This window comes from Dasypus novemcinctus, chromosome 14 (genome assembly GCF_030445035.2).
Source record: "Dasypus novemcinctus isolate mDasNov1 chromosome 14, mDasNov1.1.hap2, whole genome shotgun sequence".
NCBI classification, from domain to species: Eukaryota; Metazoa; Chordata; class Mammalia; order Cingulata; family Dasypodidae; genus Dasypus; species Dasypus novemcinctus.
Window position 1 is genome coordinate 94,193,827 of NC_080686.1, and position 18,983 is coordinate 94,212,809.

At 40.4% G+C, this 18,983-nt stretch overlaps 1 protein-coding gene across 5 annotated transcripts in view; it reads right to left on the reverse strand.

Annotated features, from left to right (window-relative positions):
• The window catches only part of ADCY8 (adenylate cyclase 8), a 284,440-nt gene that overhangs the window by 69,973 nt on the left and 195,484 nt on the right, over nt 1-18,983 (reverse strand). For all 5 annotated transcript variants that reach the window (XM_058276038.1, XM_058276042.2, XM_058276041.2 and 2 more), the window contains 2 exons: nt 15,252-15,352; nt 418-619 (listed from right to left, as the gene is read on the reverse strand). In XM_058276038.1, coding sequence (XP_058132021.1) covers nt 418-619; nt 15,252-15,352 — 303 coding nt within the window. The remainder of the gene's footprint in view (nt 1-417; nt 620-15,251; nt 15,353-18,983) is intronic.

Genomic DNA, 18,983 nt, shown 5'->3' on the forward strand with positions numbered 1-18,983 from the left:
CATAAAGTGGGGATAATGAGACTTACCTCACGGGGTTTATGTGAGGATTAAATTCGAAAAATAGGTAAAGTTCCTCCTTCAGTGCATGGCACACAGCAGGTAGGTAATTAGTGAGTGGTAACTCTTATTTACGATTATGATTGGTTGGCCCTGACAGTTCAGAAACTTGAGGAGTTTTGGAGCTCCTGCTACAGTGAACACCCTCCCATCCTGAAGAAAAAAAATTTCCAACAGTCAAACACACAGTTCTGACAGCAGCCACAACTTTGCTCTCTGTCACTAAGCTTTGGGGCTGGTCCAGGCATGCAACGATATGTGGTACCAAGAAGGGGCAATGCAAGGAGCTGCAAGCTCTACAAACTTTTAATGCTTGACTGCACACTAGACATCAGAGTGTGGTGGGCTTGGGATGCTTACGATATTGAGGATGGCACCCAGGAAATTAATCAAGATGGATGCAAAGATGATGACGTTCCGGGCCAGATAGGTCTCGTTAATCCAACAGCAAGTTTTCCGAAGGACGAGGGGCAAACACTTATAGTCCTCTGCTGTGGTGATGAGGACCAGAGCCGAGTGCAGCAGGATCAGAATGGAAAACTGGATGACCATTGGCATCACCCTGCAGGGAAACAGAGAATGCTGGTTGACACGGTATGGCTCATCTGATCCCCATTCACTGAGCAACACTGGCAGTCGCGCCCATGAGCTCCTCCTCCCCACTCCTGGTACCTAATAATTCTTCTAAAGTTCTGTTTGTTTAAGAAAATGGTTATTTCGAGGGGCCATTATATTAAAACCCTATCAATTCCTAGAATAATACTCTATTGAGAAATTTTGCAATGAACATCAAATATTTGACTTGATTTACTGTTTCAGCCCAGTGTTTCCTCTTCTTTTATCATTCACCTTTCTCACTAGGCAACTCCTGCCAACGCAACACACCACTGGGATTTTATCTCAATACTCTGGCTGTGGGAGGGGCCCACCTGTTCTTTTCCCTTCAAGGTGGGTTTTATGAAACACTTTCCCTCTCTGTCTATCCTGATGCCAAGAATGGGACTGGGCACCAGTTCTAAGTTGCAGTTTGGTTAGTGATTAACATGGTTTGCATGGAATATATTATGTGCCAGTTACTGCCTGGCACCAGAACTCTGCCTCATGGTACCCTCTGTCGACTGGACCTCTCCGCTGGGGGTCAGCTCTTGCTAGCAGCTCTGAGTATCTAAAATGCCACCTCTGGAGGCAACTTTGCTTCCTCTCCTCATCACCCAATCCATCAGCAGGTGTACTACTTCTCCTTGGGAATCCATCTCTTAGTCCCTGTCCAGCCCCTCATGTTCTGCTCAGACGTCTCTAACTTCTCCTGTTTTAGCCATAGAACAGATGCAGGTTAAGGGTACCTGATGGAAGTGTTGGGAGATTTTGCACCTGTTTCTTCCTCTGTGAACTGAAGTTCTTCTATGTGGCCTTTACTATGTTCAGTAAAACTGCATTCAGTAAATGAAGTTAGCCCCAGCTTCCTCTTCTAACATAGTCTCATACTATCCTCCTAGATGAGTTTCCTGTTTTGGTATCAGTAACACTTGTATAACTGTATTGAGCTCTGGTTATGTACTAGGCACTATGCTAAGTACTTTATACAGAATATCTCATTTCCATTCCTCAAAACAAACTGAGGAGATCTTTTGATATGAAGTACTTATTAAGCACTTACTAAGATTATCTCCACATTTCCTCCTGCCCTCCCAAATATCATTGCTCTTTCCAGTCCTTCCCCTGTTAAATTGTTCCTCAACTATTTAAGTCTTCTAAACGCTGTCTCCCTTTTCACTCCATCCTCCACCTCCCACCACATGGGCCTTTCAGAGACACAGATCTGATGACCTTCCTTCTCTGATTAAATGCCTTACACACCAGTGCATCACCTTCAGGATGGATCTCCTTGCCACAGCATGTACCTAATGCCATACTTTCCAATCCCACAACCCACCACCCAGATTATGGGAAAACTCTAAACACACGGTTCATTCTCATCTTCTGATCCTTTGCTCATGCTCCCCACTCTTCCCTCCTTAAACCTCTTCTCTTCAACCTTCAAGACCAACCCAAATGTCTTTTTTGTGTGTGAAGCTACCCTTAATTCCCTTCCCTATTTTCCAAATGTTGGTTGTTCATGATGCTTCATAGCTGTGGCATATGATATCATAGTTTTCCCTTGAGCACCCATCTTTCTTCGTAGATTATGTTCTCCTAGAAGATGGAGAAAACATGTCATCAACCCCCTAGCACATTGACCCCTAGCACTGTGTCTAGGAAGAAAGTCTGTTGAATGAGTGAATAGCGTAATGAAACTGTAGAAGTAGAAAAGATTACTGCAGTATGTATGGGAGATATATCACTAACTCTGAATCACTTTTGTGGAGATAATCTTAATAAGAACTTTATGTATATGTGAAAGGCATTTGATATAGGACATTATCAAGATAACACTAATGCTTTTACCATCTTAAATGGGTATGTGCAGAAAGAGAAGGCAGTCTGTAAAGTGGATGAGGTTGATGAACTTGATTTTGGACATGTTGAAATTTTGGTACTTGTGGATCATCCAGTTGGAGATATGTAGAGAGTTAGAGGGATAGCTGTGGAACTGTGTGGTTTGGGTGGTAGAGTTTAAAGTTATCAATGAATAGATGATATTTGAAGACTTAAGAAGGGAGAAACTAACCAAGGGGAGGATGCAGAGGAAGAAGCAAAAGAACCAAAGATGAAACTGTGGGAGAAGCTAATGGACTGGAAGAAGAAAAGGCAGTAAAAGGAATTGAGGAAACGTGGTCAGGTAATTGGGAGAGCAGGCATTCACCCCATAATGATAGCCAGTTGGTAAGATGCTTGCAGAGAGGGAGGACTCAAGAATGCCAAATCTCTCTGCTTGGTCCAGTGACATGAGGCTGGAAGGTGGCTCCTCCTGCATCTTTGGAGGGTTTTTTGTTTTTGTTTTTTTGTCTTTTTAAAGTACCTGCATAGTTGTGGTTTTAGAGATCACCTTGATAGGAAATCTCTGTGGGAGTTCTGGATAAGAACAGAATGTCTATGCAACGTGGGTTCCCAGAAGGCTCTGGAAAGATGGGAAACGTCTTCCCAAACAGGCTGGAAAAACAGTTCCTGACAAGACTGCATTATTCTTGGCTACCCAGGGGAGGCAAATGAAGGAGCAGGCAGGTGGATTGCTTTGTCAGGCAGTCCAGAGAGAGAAGAACCTAATTCTGTGGCAGATGCATCTCAATAACATGAGGCAGCCACCGAGAATAAGAGTTCTCTTATTTCAAAGAAGCAAAACAGGGAAAGATAGGCTTGAAAATAGCTCTTCAAGGGCTCCAAACTCTTCCGTGGCCACCACTTCCATTTCATTTAGTTATTGTGCTTTTGCTGCATACTTTTGGGGGTAGGGGTGGAAAGAGCAGACTGCAGGGTTACGTGGGAGGATTTGCAAACAGAACCCATCCAATCCCCTGACACCATTTTAAATAACATGGGTTTGCTCTGAAACAAGGCAAAGAGCAGTCAAGAGTAGGCAGTGTGGTCCAGTGGCATCAGCAAAGCTACTGTAGCTAGACAGAGCTGGGCTGGAGCTGCATTTCCCATTGTTAATTGGTAGGGTGGCCTTGGGCAAGGCAACTCATTTGTCTGAACATCATTTTCCAATCTGTCAATCAGGATTTTTAAGCCTACCTCTTAAAGGAAGTTCTGGGGTTAAATAAAGTGATAATACAGTATAGTGCTTAACGCATATTAAGAACTCAAAGAAATGCTATTTCTCTTTCTCTGTTCACAGTGAAATTCAGGCATCCAGAGGCATTTTAAAGATCTATGGCAAGAGTGTTGTAGCAATATAGGCTTTCTGAGCAAAGCACTGGTGCTGAACTCTGTGCAGCAGCTCCTAAGCATTCATTTAAATCTGTACACATCAGCATTATAATATCAGGTTGTGATTTTTATCTAATTATAGAGCTACTTGGGTATCCAGGGGTTCTGAATTTGCTTTTGCATTGCTCAATGTACATAAGAGGTAAGAAAACCTTTCATTTCTGAAATTGAGTCTCAAAAAGAATGACAAGGGATTTGCAAACAGCTCTATCCAAACCCTTTCTAGACATTGAGTCCTAATTACTCTCTGCAGTATGTTTTTAAATCAGGCTTTGGATTGATATCATGATCTGACATTTCCTGGGAAGGCTGGGATCAGTGGGAATGAGTAGCTTGTGATGCAATAGGAAACAACTCAGATCACACTGAAAGATGACATTTGTATAACACTTTGGAATCTGCAAAGAGGCTACAAGTCCAATAGTGCATTTGATCCTTGTAGCAATGCTGAGAGGTAGATAGTATTCTTAGTCTCTAATAGACGACAATATCATGACTCAGAAATGGGACAGGAAAGAAAACTTACCAAAAATGGGCATTCTTCATTTAATTGTTACAGCAATTCTGGGAAGGAGCTTTATTATTCTAATTTTACAGAGGTTATAAAACTTTTAGGAGAGGAACATCTGTGTGCATGTGGAAATCAAAGGAAGAGCTGGGCAAGCACTGTTTCTTTGTCAGGGTCAATTAATTTTTGCTTTGGGGGCTGGGAATTAGTCCTGGTCATATGAACAGAGACCAGTTCTTCTGCTAAAAAAATCCAGGACAGAAAAAACAGGCGTAAAATGCACCTACCATCTGCGTAGTCACAAAGAATCAATCAGAAACAAAATGAGTTGGAGAGGAAACAAGCGCACAAGAAAGCAAGCTTCTGCTGTGTCTGGGGCGGAAGGACCACTCAGTTCCCATTACAGGCAGCTTGTAGGGTCACAGTTCAGCTTTGAAGTTTTCATCATTTTCGTTTTCTCTTCACTAAGTAAGCGCGTTTGGGGCACTCCTGTATTTCAGTTACCAGCTTCTGCTTGCACCCCAGAATCAAGAGACTCCACCAGACCAGCTGCTGGACAAGGATCCAGGTCATGTCCGTCTGCAGCTGGTCCACCTCTCCTGGTGAAGCACTGGGAAAGGAACCTGCCCCAGCCAGCTGTGAAGTGCAATGCCGGGTCCATATGCCGGGTCCTTATGGAGGACAGTGCCTGGGCTCAGACCCTCAGGTTCATCCTGTTTCCCTCTTTTCCACTCAGCCCCCCATATCCAATCAGCCACCGGGTCCTGTCAAGTCTATGTCCTAAACATCTAGCAAACCCTTCCTCTCTTGTCTGCCCCCACTTCCACTACCCTGTCCCAATTATTTCTTGCCTGAGTTTTAGCAATTGCCTCCTGGTTGGCCTTCCCAACTCCAGACTGACTCCTATCAGTTACCCCAGCCAGCAGGATCATCCTTCTGAAGAGAAGTCAGATCACGTCCCTGTTTTGATTGACATGCTTCAGTAAAGTCCATTCTGCCAACCTGTTACAATTCCTTAACAAGCCTCACAAATCTCTTACTCTGGAATGCTCAATTTCCAGCCTTTTCTTCTCCTCTTTCTCATTCCTCTCCTGTGACCTGGCTAGGCCTTTAAGACACAGTTTCGATGTCACTGTCAGGTCCTCTGGGAAGTCTGCCCTGTTCCATTTGCCCCATCCCCCCTCCTACCCATCCTATCCTATCATGCCTTCTACTTTCCCTATCGGGATAGCCACTGCACTGTATTATAGTTGTTAGGTTAACTGTTTTTTATCCCCATGAGATCGTAAGCTCCATGAGGGTAGGGACCATGACTGTATATCTCAGTGGGCAGCACAGATGGCACATAGAAGGTGCTCAAAAATGTTGGCTGTGACGCTCAACATGTACACTCCAGAGTCAAGAGGGAGCAGGCATCAGATGTGCCCATGCCCTCCTTAGCTACCATATTCCCACTGGCAGCAGTGAAGTGGGGAGGCAAGGAAATGTGGATGAACCTGGTGAGAGCCTAACAACACAAACAGCTTATCATCCTGAGACCACACCTTTTCCCAGGACCCTAATCCCTCTTTGGCTCTTGGAAAGTCAGGAAACACATTCATTCCTGACATTCCCTGGTACCCTTCCTTGATATATTCATTGCCATAGCATATCTACACACATGGCATATAAGCAGCTACATATACAGCATATGTATCTAGACATTTACATGTATTTTAATTATTTGTTTGTCTCCTTCCATGAGGAGGGCAGGGATTTTTTTGTCTTTTTGGTTCACTGATGTATTCTCAGTATCTAGAACAGATTGGGCATATAATAGGGACTAAAGAGTTTTTGGAAAAGGCTTTTCTAGGTCACATTTGGCAGAGGTACATAGACTGACCTTCTCTCTGTGTGTGTTTTGGTCTCTCTCCCTCTTTCATTTTTTAACAACAAACAAGTAACTTTTCATTGTGAAATAAAGCATAGATACAGAGAACCACCAAAAGTATAGCTTAATTGGTTATTGTAATGTTACCATCTTTGGAACTGCCACTCAGGTCATGAAATAGAACTTGCAGGGCCCTCTGATAGCCCATCCATATGTCTCATCCTACTCACAATCCCTTCCCCTACCCCAATTAGCCACTTTCCATTTCTTTACAGTTTTATCATCTAGTCTTAGACAATATAGTTTAGTCTCTCCCACTTTTGATTAAATAGAACTGGTAGGGAGCCAAGAGTGCCTACAACTGAAAGCAGGAGGATTGCATCCAGCATCCATGTGGAATCTAAGCCCCTTCTTGATATAGATGTGGAGTGGACACAACCATTCTAGGGTCCACAGGCTGGAGGAATACAGTATGGATTAGAGTGGACTTACTGATATTCTATTCATGAACTATTGTGATTAGTAATTGAAGAAAATGTGGCATTGGTGTGGAGAAAGTGGCCATGGTGGCTGCTGGGGGTAGGGAATGGGAAGAAGAGATGAGATGTGGGGGCGTTTTCGGGACTTGGAGTTGTCCTGTGTGGTGCTGCAGGGACAGTTACCAGACATTGTATGTCCTCCCATGGCCCACTGGGTGGAATGTGGGAGAGTGAGGGCTATGATGTGGACCATTGACCATGAGGTGCAGCGGTGCTCAGAGATGTATTCACCAAATGCAATGAATGTCTCATGATGATGGAGGAGGTTGTTGTTATGGGGGGAGGAGTGGGGTGAGGGGGTGGGGGGCATATGGGGACCTCATATTTTTTTAATGTAATATTAAAAAAATAAAGAAAAAAAAGTATCTTGAAGAAAGAAAAAAAATAGAACTGGTAAGAGAGGTTGTTGTTACCTCTGATTTTAGGGGGAAATCTTTCAACTATTCACCACTAAGATGATATTAGCTATACATTCATGGGTTTTTTTGGGTAGATTTTTAACATGAAGTTGAATAAGTTCTATTCCTACTTGTCTGAGAATTTTTATCATAAATGGGTGTAGGATTTTGTCAAATGCTTTTTTTTCTTCCACTGATATGCCATCTGATTTTTGTTAGCCTATTGATCTAGTGGATTGCATTGAATTATTTTTGAATGTTGAACAAAGCTTGCAAACCTGGAATAAATACTGCTTAGTTATGGAATATAATTATTTTTGTGTATTGTTGGATTTGATTTGCTTATAATTTGTTGAGGATTTCTGTGTCTCTCTTCATAACAGAAATTGATATGTAGTTTTCCATTATTATAATGTGTTTATTGAATTTTGGTATTAGGGTAATCCTGGTTCCACAAAATGAATTGGAAAGTGTTCCTCTGCTTCTATTTTTTATAACAGGTTGTGGGAAATTGACATTCTTTCCTTAATATGTGATAGAATGTACCAGTGAAATCATGGGGCGTGTGTGTGTTTTCTTTTTGCTAAGGTTTTTAATTATGGATTCATTTCTTTATTAGAGAGAGGGCTATTCACACTATCTTTTTCTTCTTGTGTGAGTTTTGGTAGTCTGTGTCTTTCAATGAATTGGTCCATTTTGTCTCAGTTATCAAATTTGTGGACAGACAGTTGTTCATAATATTTCTTTATCATCTTTTTAATGTCCATGGGATACCAGAAGTGATAACTCCTCCTTTGTTTATAATGCTTGCCTTCTCTCGTTTTTCTTGGTTAGCCTTTGGTTAAAGGTTGATCAGTATTATTGATCTTTTCAGAGAATCAGCTTTTTAGTTTTGTTGGTTTTCTTTATTGTTTCTTTCTATTCAATTTCATTGGTTTCTACTGTTTATTATTTCTTTCTTCTATTTCCTTTATGTTTAAATTGATCTTCTTCCTCTAATTTCTCATGGTGAAAGCTAATATTACCTATTTTAGATACCTTTCTTTTCTAATATATGCATCGAATGTTACAAATTTCCCTCTAAGCACAGTTTCTACTGCATCCCATACATTTTGATAAGTTGTGTTTTTATTTTCATTTAGTTCAAATGATTTATTTTTAATTTTAATTTATTCCTCCCTGCCCTTGCCCCCTAAACTTGCTGTCTGCTCTCTGCATCCAATTGCTGTGTGTTCTTCTGTGTCTGCTTGTCATCTCTTCTGGTCTTCTCTTTAGGAGGAAACAGATCCTGGGACATCTGATGTGGGAGAGAGGCACTCAATTGCTTAAGCCACCTCAAGCTCCCTGGTCTGCTGGATCTCTCACTATCTTTCCTCTATGTCTCCCTTTGTTGTGTCATCTTGCTGCACCAGCTCTCCATGGTGCAGGCTGTCAGCTCCCTGCAGCATGGGCCAGCTTGCCTTCACAAGGAGGCCCTGGGAACTGAACCCAGGGCCTCCCATATGGTAGATGGGAGCCCAATCACTTGATTCACATCCTCTTCCAGAGTTCAAATTATTTTTAACTTTCTTTTTTAGACTTTGACTCATAGGGGATTTAAAGCATGTTGTTTAATTTCCAGATATTTGAAGATTTCCCAATCTTTGTTTCTAATATTGATATATGTAGTTAATTCCATTGTTGTTTGAGAACATTCTTCACATGATTTCTATTATTTTAAATTTATTAAGGTGTGATTTATGGCCTAGTCTATGGACTATCTTAGTTAATGTTCCATGTGAGCTTGAGAAGACCGTTTACTGCTGTTGTTGGGTGAAGTGTTCTATAAATATTAATTAGCTCTAGCTGTTTGATAGCGATGTGCTGGTCATCCATATTCTTAATGATTTTCTGCCTCCTTGACCAATTGAATACTGTCAAAGGGGTGTTGACGTTTCCAAGTACAATAGTAGATTTATCCATTCCTTCTTTCAGTTCTATCAATTTTTGCCTCATGTAGGTTGACACTCTCTTGATAGGTGCATACATGTGAGTCTTCTTGGAGAATTGACCCCTTCATCATTAGGTAATATCTCTCCTTATCTTTGATAATTTTCCTTGTTTCTGGGCTATTTTGTGTGAAATTAATATAGCTACTCCAGCTTTCTTTTGATTGACATTAGCATGGTATATTCTTGTCCATCTCTTCATTTTTAACCTGAGTCTTCATACTTAAAGTGGATTTCACTCTCTGGTTCGTTGGACCTACCCAGGCCAGTTAAGAGGGAGGTGAGGATGGTCAACCACCACACGAGGGAACTGAGAGAGTCTATAGCCGCAAGCAGGAGAATTCCATCCACCAGCCATGTGGGATCTAAGCTCCCTCTCGATTTAGAGATGGAGAGGACATCGCCATCCCAGGGTCCTCAGGATGGAGGAATAAAATACGGATTAGAGTGGACTCACTGGTATTCTACTATAGAATTGTTGTGACTCTAGCAATGGATGATTTTATATCATTATGCGGAGACAGTGGCCATGGGAGTTGCTAAAGGCAGGGAGAGGGAAAAAGAGGTATGATATTGGGGCATTTTCGAGCTTGGAGTTGTCCACATTATATTGTAGGGACAGATACAGGATATTATATATTCTGCCATAACACACTGCATGGACTGGGAAAGAGTGTAAACTACAATATAAACTATAATAGATACTATCTAACAATGCTCTAAAACATACTCATCAAATGCAATTAATGTACCACACTAATGAAAATATGTTTTTAAATTAATCTCTTCATGCTTAGTGCAGGTACCTTATGAGAAAGTATTCTCATCTCCTGTCTCAAGTCCTTTGTGACATACTGTTATTCATTTTACTTATTCATAAGCTATAATCACCCAATGCATTGTTACCATTGTTGCTCTGAACAATTATCTTTTAGATTAAGAATAAGAGAAATAAAAGCCTTTTTATCTTCATTTATTCCTTCTCTGACACTCTACCTTTCTTTGTGTTAATCCAAATTTCTATCCTCCATTTCCTTTTGTTTGAAGAACTTGTTTAACATTTCTTGCATGGCAGATTTGGTGGCAATAAGTTTTCTCAGTTTTTGTTTTGTCTGAGAAAGTTCTTATTTACCTTCACTTTCTTTTTTTTTTTAATTGATTTTGTAAAAATATTACATTAAAAAAAAATATGAGGTCCCATTCAACCCCACCACCCCCACCCCACCACTCCCCCCCCCCCCCCCAGCAACACTCACTCCCATCATCATGACACATCCATTGCACCTGGTAAGTACATCTCTGGGCATCTCTGCACCCCATGGTCAACGGTCCACATCAAGTCCCACACTCTCCCCCACTCCATCCAGTGGGCCCTGGGAGGACTCACAACATCCAGTGATTGCCCCTGAAGCACCATCCACGGCAAACCCAAGTCCCAAAGGCGCCCCCACATCTCATCTCCTCCTGCCACTCCCCACACCCCTCAGCCACCATGTCCACTTTTCCCACTCCAAAGCCACCTTTTCTCTGTGGACCTTGGATTGGCTGCGTCCGTTGCACCTCCCTGTCAAGAGGAGGCTCAGATTCCACTTGGATACTGGATGCAATCCCCCTGCTCTCAGTTGTAGGCACTCTAGGCTCCATGGTGTGGCAGCCGTCCTTCTTCAACTCCATCTTAGCTGAGTGAGGTGAGTCCAATAAATCAGATTGTAGGAGCTGGAGTCTGCCGAGGCTCAGGGCCCAGCCATCACACTGTCAGTCCAGAGATTCAAATTCCCTAAATATATCTTAAACCCCAACACCAACTGCAATTCCAGTAAAGTAGCATGAAAGTCTTATGAAAAGAGATCCCATCTGAGTCCAGTTTTATCACGCAGAAACACCAGCTCCAAAGAAGGGCCATCTGACATGGCAGTGAACCCCATCTGCCATGACCATAGAACCCGTGGGTCTCTTTAGCCCTCCAAGGAACCAGTATCTGGGGATTGTATCTACTTTATCTGTCTCTTAGACTCTGCTCAGTTGTGCATAAGGGCAATCCTTCTGACAGCCTCCAGACTCTTTTTTAGAGACTCGTAGCCATATAAACTCATTTCTCCTTTCCATTTCCCCCTTACATTAGGTCAAACAGCATTTTAAAGTCATGTTATTATATGTAGACAGGGATATTCTGCTGATCTGCATCAAACCTTCAATTCAAGGTCATTTTCCAGTTGCATCATCAGTTGTATTTACCTTCACTTTCGAAAGATAATATTGCTAGATATAGATTTCTAGGTTGCTTTTTTTTTTTTCTTTTAACACTGCAAATATTTCGCTCCACTCCCTTCTTGCTTACATGTTTCTGATGAGAAGTCTGCTGTAATTCTCACTCCTTTTATAGTTATTTATTTTTCCCCTCTGAATTCTTTTAAAAAATTTTCTCTTCATCTTTTTTTTTCAGTTCGAATATGATGTGTTGTTTTTTGCTTTTTTTGGGGGGTGGTCAGGTGGTATTTGTCCTACTTGGTATTCTCCAAAGTTCCTGGATTCATTAAATTGGGAAAGTTATTATCCATTATTACTTCAAATACTTTATTTGCTCAGTTCTCTCTTTCATTTCCTTCTGGTACTCCAATTATGCACATATTGCAATTTTGGAAATTGGTCCATAGTTCTGGGATGTTTTGCTCCTTTTTTTCATTTATATTTTATCTTAGTATTTCAGTTTGTGATATTTCTGACCTATCTCCAAACTCAATTTTTCTTTCTTCTGCCCACTGAAGATATTTCTTATTTCTGCCAGTGCTTTTTATTTCTAGCATTTCCTTTTGATTATTTCTTAGATTTTCCATCTCTGTGCTTATATTACCTATCTGTTCTTGTGTGTTGTCTACTTTCCCCATTAAAGTCCTTAACATATTTATTATACAGATATTTAAACTTCCTGTCTTATAATTTCAACTTCTACGTCATATCTGAGTCTGGTTATTATTATAGCTTTGTCTTGTCTTTCCTTTAGGTGTACTTTATCATTTGTTGCTGAAAGAGGCCATGTTGTATCTGGTAATAAGAACAGAGGTAAATAAACCTTTACTGTCAGGATTTGTGTTAATCTAGCTAACAGTTTGGTTGTGTTGAAAGTTTTCAGTATTGACAGGTACCAAATTCCTCTAGTGTGCTTGTTTTTGTCTCCTTTCTTGACTTGGGCTTCCCTAAGTACTTCTCCTCAGAAGGAGTCAGGGTCTTGCTGCTCTTTCAGCTGAAATCCATTGTTAGATTACGGGATCCCTGTCAGTGTGGTAGTAAGGTGCGGGGGCAGTGGCTTTGTCAGCCATTTTAGTTTTCTTTCTTAGTTTGAAAATGTTCTTCCTTTTTACCTTCTCTTTTCTTAAGGCATTAACTGCTGTATTTATGTTCATTTAAGGTCCTTATTGTTTAATCTTCATTTCTAAAATGTATTTTTCTTTTATTTACTTTTCTTTTCTGGGTTCTCTTGACTACTGAGTTTTTATAACTGAGATTTATGATGTTTTTTCATGTCTTGAATCAAATTAAGTGATTTTCTCCTTTTGAAATAGTAGGATAACATTTCAGTGTTTTGTGAGAATACATTTTTGGAGTGCTTTCATTGACTACAGGGATATTATTTTATTTCTTCTTTTTCTCTTATGATGCCTTACTATGAGATTTGTCAAAAATACTTTTTGTTGCTCATTTTTATGTGAAATTAACTTCCCTGAACTTTTAGAAAAACCTTTGAAACTCCACAGCTCTCTCTCTTTTGTTATTTTCGCATAGAGTTCAAAACCAAGATGGCCTGATTCCCTTCTCACTGTTATCTGGACCTTCTCTTTTCTCCTTCGTTATAGCTTTTATCCTGTATTGTTTTCATTCCATTCACACAGTCTTTCCTTTCTGCTTCTTCCCACACCGATGCTGAGATTCCACAATCTCAGGGCTGTTGGTAGGTTATCCCTACCCACGTGCATTTTGGCATTCTCAGGGCTACCACATCACTTATTTTTGTTGTAAGCATGGCCCAAGAGGTCTTTGGTTTTGTTGTTTAGTTGCTTAGCCATGTGGGGATTCTGAGAGATTCAGAAATTTGCCACCACTTCCACCATCTTCTGAGAATCCTGTCTCCTTCTCCTAATGTACCTCGCCAATTCAGAAAATGTTAAACATCGCCACTCCCGTCCTTCATAGAATCAAGCCACAACCTTCCTCAGAAATGCTCAGGGGCTCCTTCCTGCTCTCTGGATTAATTCCAAATTCCTTAGCATCACATTATGGATGTTAAGCTTCCATCCATATTGGCGCACTCCTTTTTCAGGCATGGTGCCCACCATATCCGTGTAAATCCTTTACTCTAGATTCTCTAGTTTACTCACTATATTCTATAAACTTAAGAGTTTTTGCAACTTTGGGCTTTTGCCAGTACTGTTTTCTAGACTGGGAATGCTCTCCATCATTTTCTCCCTCTTTCTATACTGCTCCAAATACCACCTTTTCTGCAAATATTTCCCTGTGCCACCAGGTCAGAATGAGTCATTGATTTGGGTGCAATGCAGTTAAGTAGTTAAAAATACAGGCTCTGTCTCTGGGTTCAAATCCCAGATCAGCTGCTATATAGCCATGCAACCTTGGTTACAAAATGGAAATTGGAATGATGCCTCACTTAGTTATTTTTGAGGCTTTGTTGAAACAATCCATGCAAAGAATTTGGCACTTTCCAGGCAGGTAATAAGTTCTCAGTAACTGGCAGGTTTTAGTAATGTCTCTCTCTCCACTAAACTATATATCAGAAGGTGCATCCCTTTGCTTACAAAGTTATACCTTCCTCAGTGTCTAGCATGTTGCTTTGCTTCTATCAAGACATTTAGCAAATATTTGTTGATGTTGTTTTCAACCACCTGAAAGGGAAAGTTCATGGTAAGATTAGGGAGAAGGGGATTTGAGAAAGGAGACAGGATCTACCTTAAAATGTAGCAGAAAATGAAAAGCTTGGTCATTGGATTAGTCCAAAACTAGGTTCATTCCCTGGCTTTGGCACTTTTAACCTGTATGACTCAAGTATGAGTCTAATAGAGTCTAGGCTCCAGAGCTAGACTTCTTGGGCTTGAATCACAGCCAGAACATTTTTCAACTGTGAGATCTTGGGCAAGTTATTTTTATTTCCCTTAGCCTCAGTGCTCTCCTCTTTAAAAAGGGAATAATAATTGCAACTACCTCATAGAGTTGTCATGAAGATTTTGTAAGTTACTGTATGTAAAGTAAGTGGAACAGTGCCTGGCACAGATGTAGGTTTCTACATGATAGGCATATCTTATTTTTAGCATTCTTTGCTTTATTGTGCTTTGCAAATATTGCATTTTTTACAGATTGAATGTTTGTGGCAACCCTGTATTGAGTAAGTTTTTGGCGCCATTTTCCCCATAATATGTGCTTGCTTTGTGTCTCTGTGTCACATTTTAATTAAGTTATGTACATTTTTAGACATAATGCTATTGCACATTTAATAGACTATAGTATAGTGTAAATGTAACTTTTATATGCACTGGGAAACCAAAAAATTCATGTGGTTCACTTTATTACAAGACTAGCATTATTGTAGTGGTCTGAAACCAAGCCAGGAAATGTCTGGGGTCTATCTGTATTATTCAAGTGCCAATTGTGTAGACCCAGAAAGCTATGTATATTTGAACAACTCAGAGGTAATTAACAAATGAACAAGTAAATGGTGATCAATGTTCTTGTACATACTTTCTGCATTCAGGGATACAACAAGAGGGAGCCCTATTTTGATTTTGATTTTTGTTTATGTTAAGATTGGGAAAAGTTCTTGCCTTGGCAGAGAAATGCGATTATTACAGAGACTAAGATAACCAGAATAGGCTGATATTGCCAAACATTTTGGTATGAATCCTAGATCCAATTATTTTAAATTCTGATCCCTTGGAAATGTCAGCAGACTGGCTCCAGGTGAGCAGCCCTCAGCTCACAAAGGCGCTTAACCTGATAACTTAGTCACTCCATATTTACCTTGAAGAAGGAAGCAAGCTTTGGATTGCCGTGATAAATAGAAGAACGATAAATGCACACACCAAATTTGACTTGAACACTTCATCTCTCATTTGAGAATACTGTAATTGAAAGAAAAGAATTAATTACTTGGGAGCAGAGTTGACTTTTGGGAAGGGTTAGTTTTAGCAGTGATTAGGTAAAACAGAAAGAAAAGCCAGACAATTAAATATATATTTTTTAAATTAAGGGGAATCCATGCCTTAATAAACCCTTCTCAGAGAATGCTCTCTAGCCCTCCCACCAACCTTCCCGTGAGAGCCCAGGAGTAAATAAAATTCCCTTAATTTTAAAGGCTATGGGAGGGGGCTTTTGTAGGAATGTCTCCAGTTCTGCTCCTCCCTCTGCACAAACATCATTTTGTCAAAACAGAAGAGCACACATCCATGTATGCAGCAAATCAAATTCATATTGACTTTCTTCATGAGTAAACTTAAGTCATTTAAGGACCTTGCTTTGTTTCTTGTTAGGTTTGGAGACACCGGGAAATGTTCTACCAAAGGAATCTTTCTGCCTTCTTTTTCATAAAAACCAACAAACTTTGCAAAATAAATTCACAGAATCTTATAATAGAATGCAGCCTAAACGATCTCCAGCTAGAGCAGCCCTTTCCTTTCACAGAAGAGAAACCAAGACTAATAGGCCAATATGCTTGATGCCCTTCTGTTGTCTGCTTGAGGCAGCCCTGGGGACTGGTTCTAACTTTGTTTTGATTATCCAGAGTACTCAGTAATTTCATTGTCCTGCCTTAAAAGCTTCTGGAAGGTTAACATTAAACATGTACTTGCCCTAGTCCTGCCTAGTTTTCTGACCCAACTTGGAATCACTGAATTGAGGATTAGTCCCATTCTTTCAGTAGGAAGAAAGGGTTTGAAAAATGCAAAAAGACCTCACGATTAGTTGAACCAAGTTCATCATTTTACCTCTAATGCCAGGAGGGTCTATTAACTTGCCTTAGATCACACAGCATGCAAATCATTGTTATTTTTTGGAAACAGAAAGCTAAGCCAAGCTTCAGGAGAATAATAACTGTAGCCTATTTAGAACTTTGTAATCCTGGATTTGAACCGTACAGAGTGCTTTTATAAAGAAAGCTGGGAAACAGAAATCTCACATCTTGGGTTGTAGGTCTGCAAGAATAAGAGAAGGATTGCATTCAGCTCAGTGAAATACCAGACTTAGTCCAACTGCCCAACTGGTTGTTGGTATGGTATGCATAAACAACAGTTAATGTGATGCTTATTTTTATTTTTTTTTGCCAGTCTCTTTGTGTGGCCTGGGATTTCGACCGGACTTCCTGCTCTGTGTCATGGTTAAGATTTGGGGGCCTGCCTACAGTGAGTGAGCCCCATGGGTGAGGCACAATACTCAGCAGAGACTGCACATTCATTACATTTGCAGGACAATGATTTTTCTGTTCTCCATGCTCAAGGCCTCTACTTGCTGACTATCTGCTTGGTATCTGGAGGGGAATCAGGAACAGGCCCCCGAAGAATCGTACGAATCCTCCCTGCTGATAAAACCAGGGAAAATCCATCTTACTAATTGTTACTGACAGTGCTGTCTGAGATCAGGCCCTGATGTAGGGATCCACACAAACTAACTTGAAAACAGACAAATTCCCCAGAAAGCAGTTATTTCAAAGAAAGATGTCCGAATTCTTTCTAACAATCACAAGATCTAATTATTCTTTGTTGACTGACTAAATCATAGACCAGCTTGATTATATACATTTGATCACTGAGCTTTTAGAGAACAATGGTCATTTCTAGTGTACTTAAGCATTCTCTTCCTTCTCCTCCTCCTCGTCTTCTTCGTCATCACCATCACGGCCATCACAGCATCTTGGAGTTAAAAGGGACTTTCCAATTTAGGAAACCTTTCCATAACAGCCCTGACATCACCTCAAACACCTCCTGATTATCAGCAGGTGACCTTCCCTTGTATGACAAAGTGGGTTCCTTTACTCTGAGCTGGGGCAGAGCATCCTAGGGTTTGAAACACCCTGAACTTGAACACTTGCTGTATCTGAGAGCTCACAACTTTGCAAGGTGTTCTTTTTCATTGTTGGCCACCTTTCACTGTGAAAGGTGACTCTTTTTCTGAGTGTTTCTTACTGATGGCATTTAAAATGTCACATACTACTTATCATTTGTCCAGGCTAAAGTCATATAAGATTTTATGGTTTTCATTTTTCCCAAATGGTAAGATGGGTGGATATGAAGTAGAAGACTCTGGGAACTTTGCTTCCAGAACATTCACATGGTCAGTGTTTAACTGCAGGCACACCGACTTCTTTGTGCCTTACTTTTCTAATCTGTCAAATGGAGAAATTAATAACATCCATAGGTTTTGCAATGGTAAAAATTCTGTTCTTTTCCTGTTTGAACCCCTAAGTCTTGCACAATGCCAGTCACATAAAACAAGAACCTTATACTACTGGTGAAGTTGATGCTAATCATATATAAAAAATTGGGTTTCAGAATAGATTATGTTGTTAGTTTAGAAATTTGAGGAGATCATAACTGTGAAAAAAAAAAGTTCTAATTGTCTCCAGCTGATAGGATGCTGATATTAAATGGTGATTCATTTCACTTCCTCTTGGGAAGGTCTGAATGCTCTGGTTCACAGTTCTATTACATTATACATATTATATTAAGTTATATTAATATAGCTTAATAAGCTATATTAAACTATCCATATGCTCCCTCCTCCCTGGTTAGTGACTTCTCATCTCACCTCTTTCTGCTCTCAGTTGGGTCACTTCTCCTTTTATATCTTAATGGTGAGCATGGACTACTCTAAAGCTAGACTACCTGGGTTTCAGTTCCAGCTGCAACACTTACTGGCTATGTAACCATAGACAAATTCACTAAACTTGCTATGCCTTGGTTTCCTCATCCAGAAAATGGAGATAATAATAGTGCCTATCTCATAGAATTGTTAGGAGGATGCCCTGAGTCCATATATGCAAAGTGCTTGGAGAAACGCCTCACACATGCTAATCCCCATATGTCTGTCCTACTATTATCACTCACTCAATCATTCAATAATACATATTACTTTTATACTTGTTACTTCCATGTAGCATACCTTTTCATCCACAGTATTACCCTATGAATGGGGTCTTCCATTCCTCTGTACAAAATTGCATCTTGCACTCCACGGAAACCCAGAAAGTGTTGCTGACTGATTGGTCCACCATGTTAGGAAAGATTCTTCTAAAGGGCATTATGAAATTTTGATATATGGTCTTTTGACCTAGGGAAAGACACTGCCCTTATTCCTCCCTTGCCTCCTAAAGATTCTCCACTCCTGGGTGGAACTCTCAGCTTTTCCAGTGACCCAGAGGAAAGGTGTCCTTGGGAATGACCTCTGGGCTCTTATAATTCACTGAGTACTGAATCGTCAGTCTGCAAGAGAACTTGAAAATCACTTTTTTTGCTGTTGTTGAACTGAGGAACTTGAGGACTAGACATAAGAAAGAGCTTGTCAAAGCCAATTAGGTGGTTGGTAGCAAAGTTCACACAATATGCCACATCTCTTGAACCCCTGTCCAGCGTTTGTTGTATTAGACCAATGTCTGTGGGCAGAAACCTGAAGGCAGTCTCTGAAATGGGATTCACACCAATTAAAAGAAAATGCTTCTTGAAACAAATTATAAATGCTTCCTTTGAGAACTTGGATTATAAT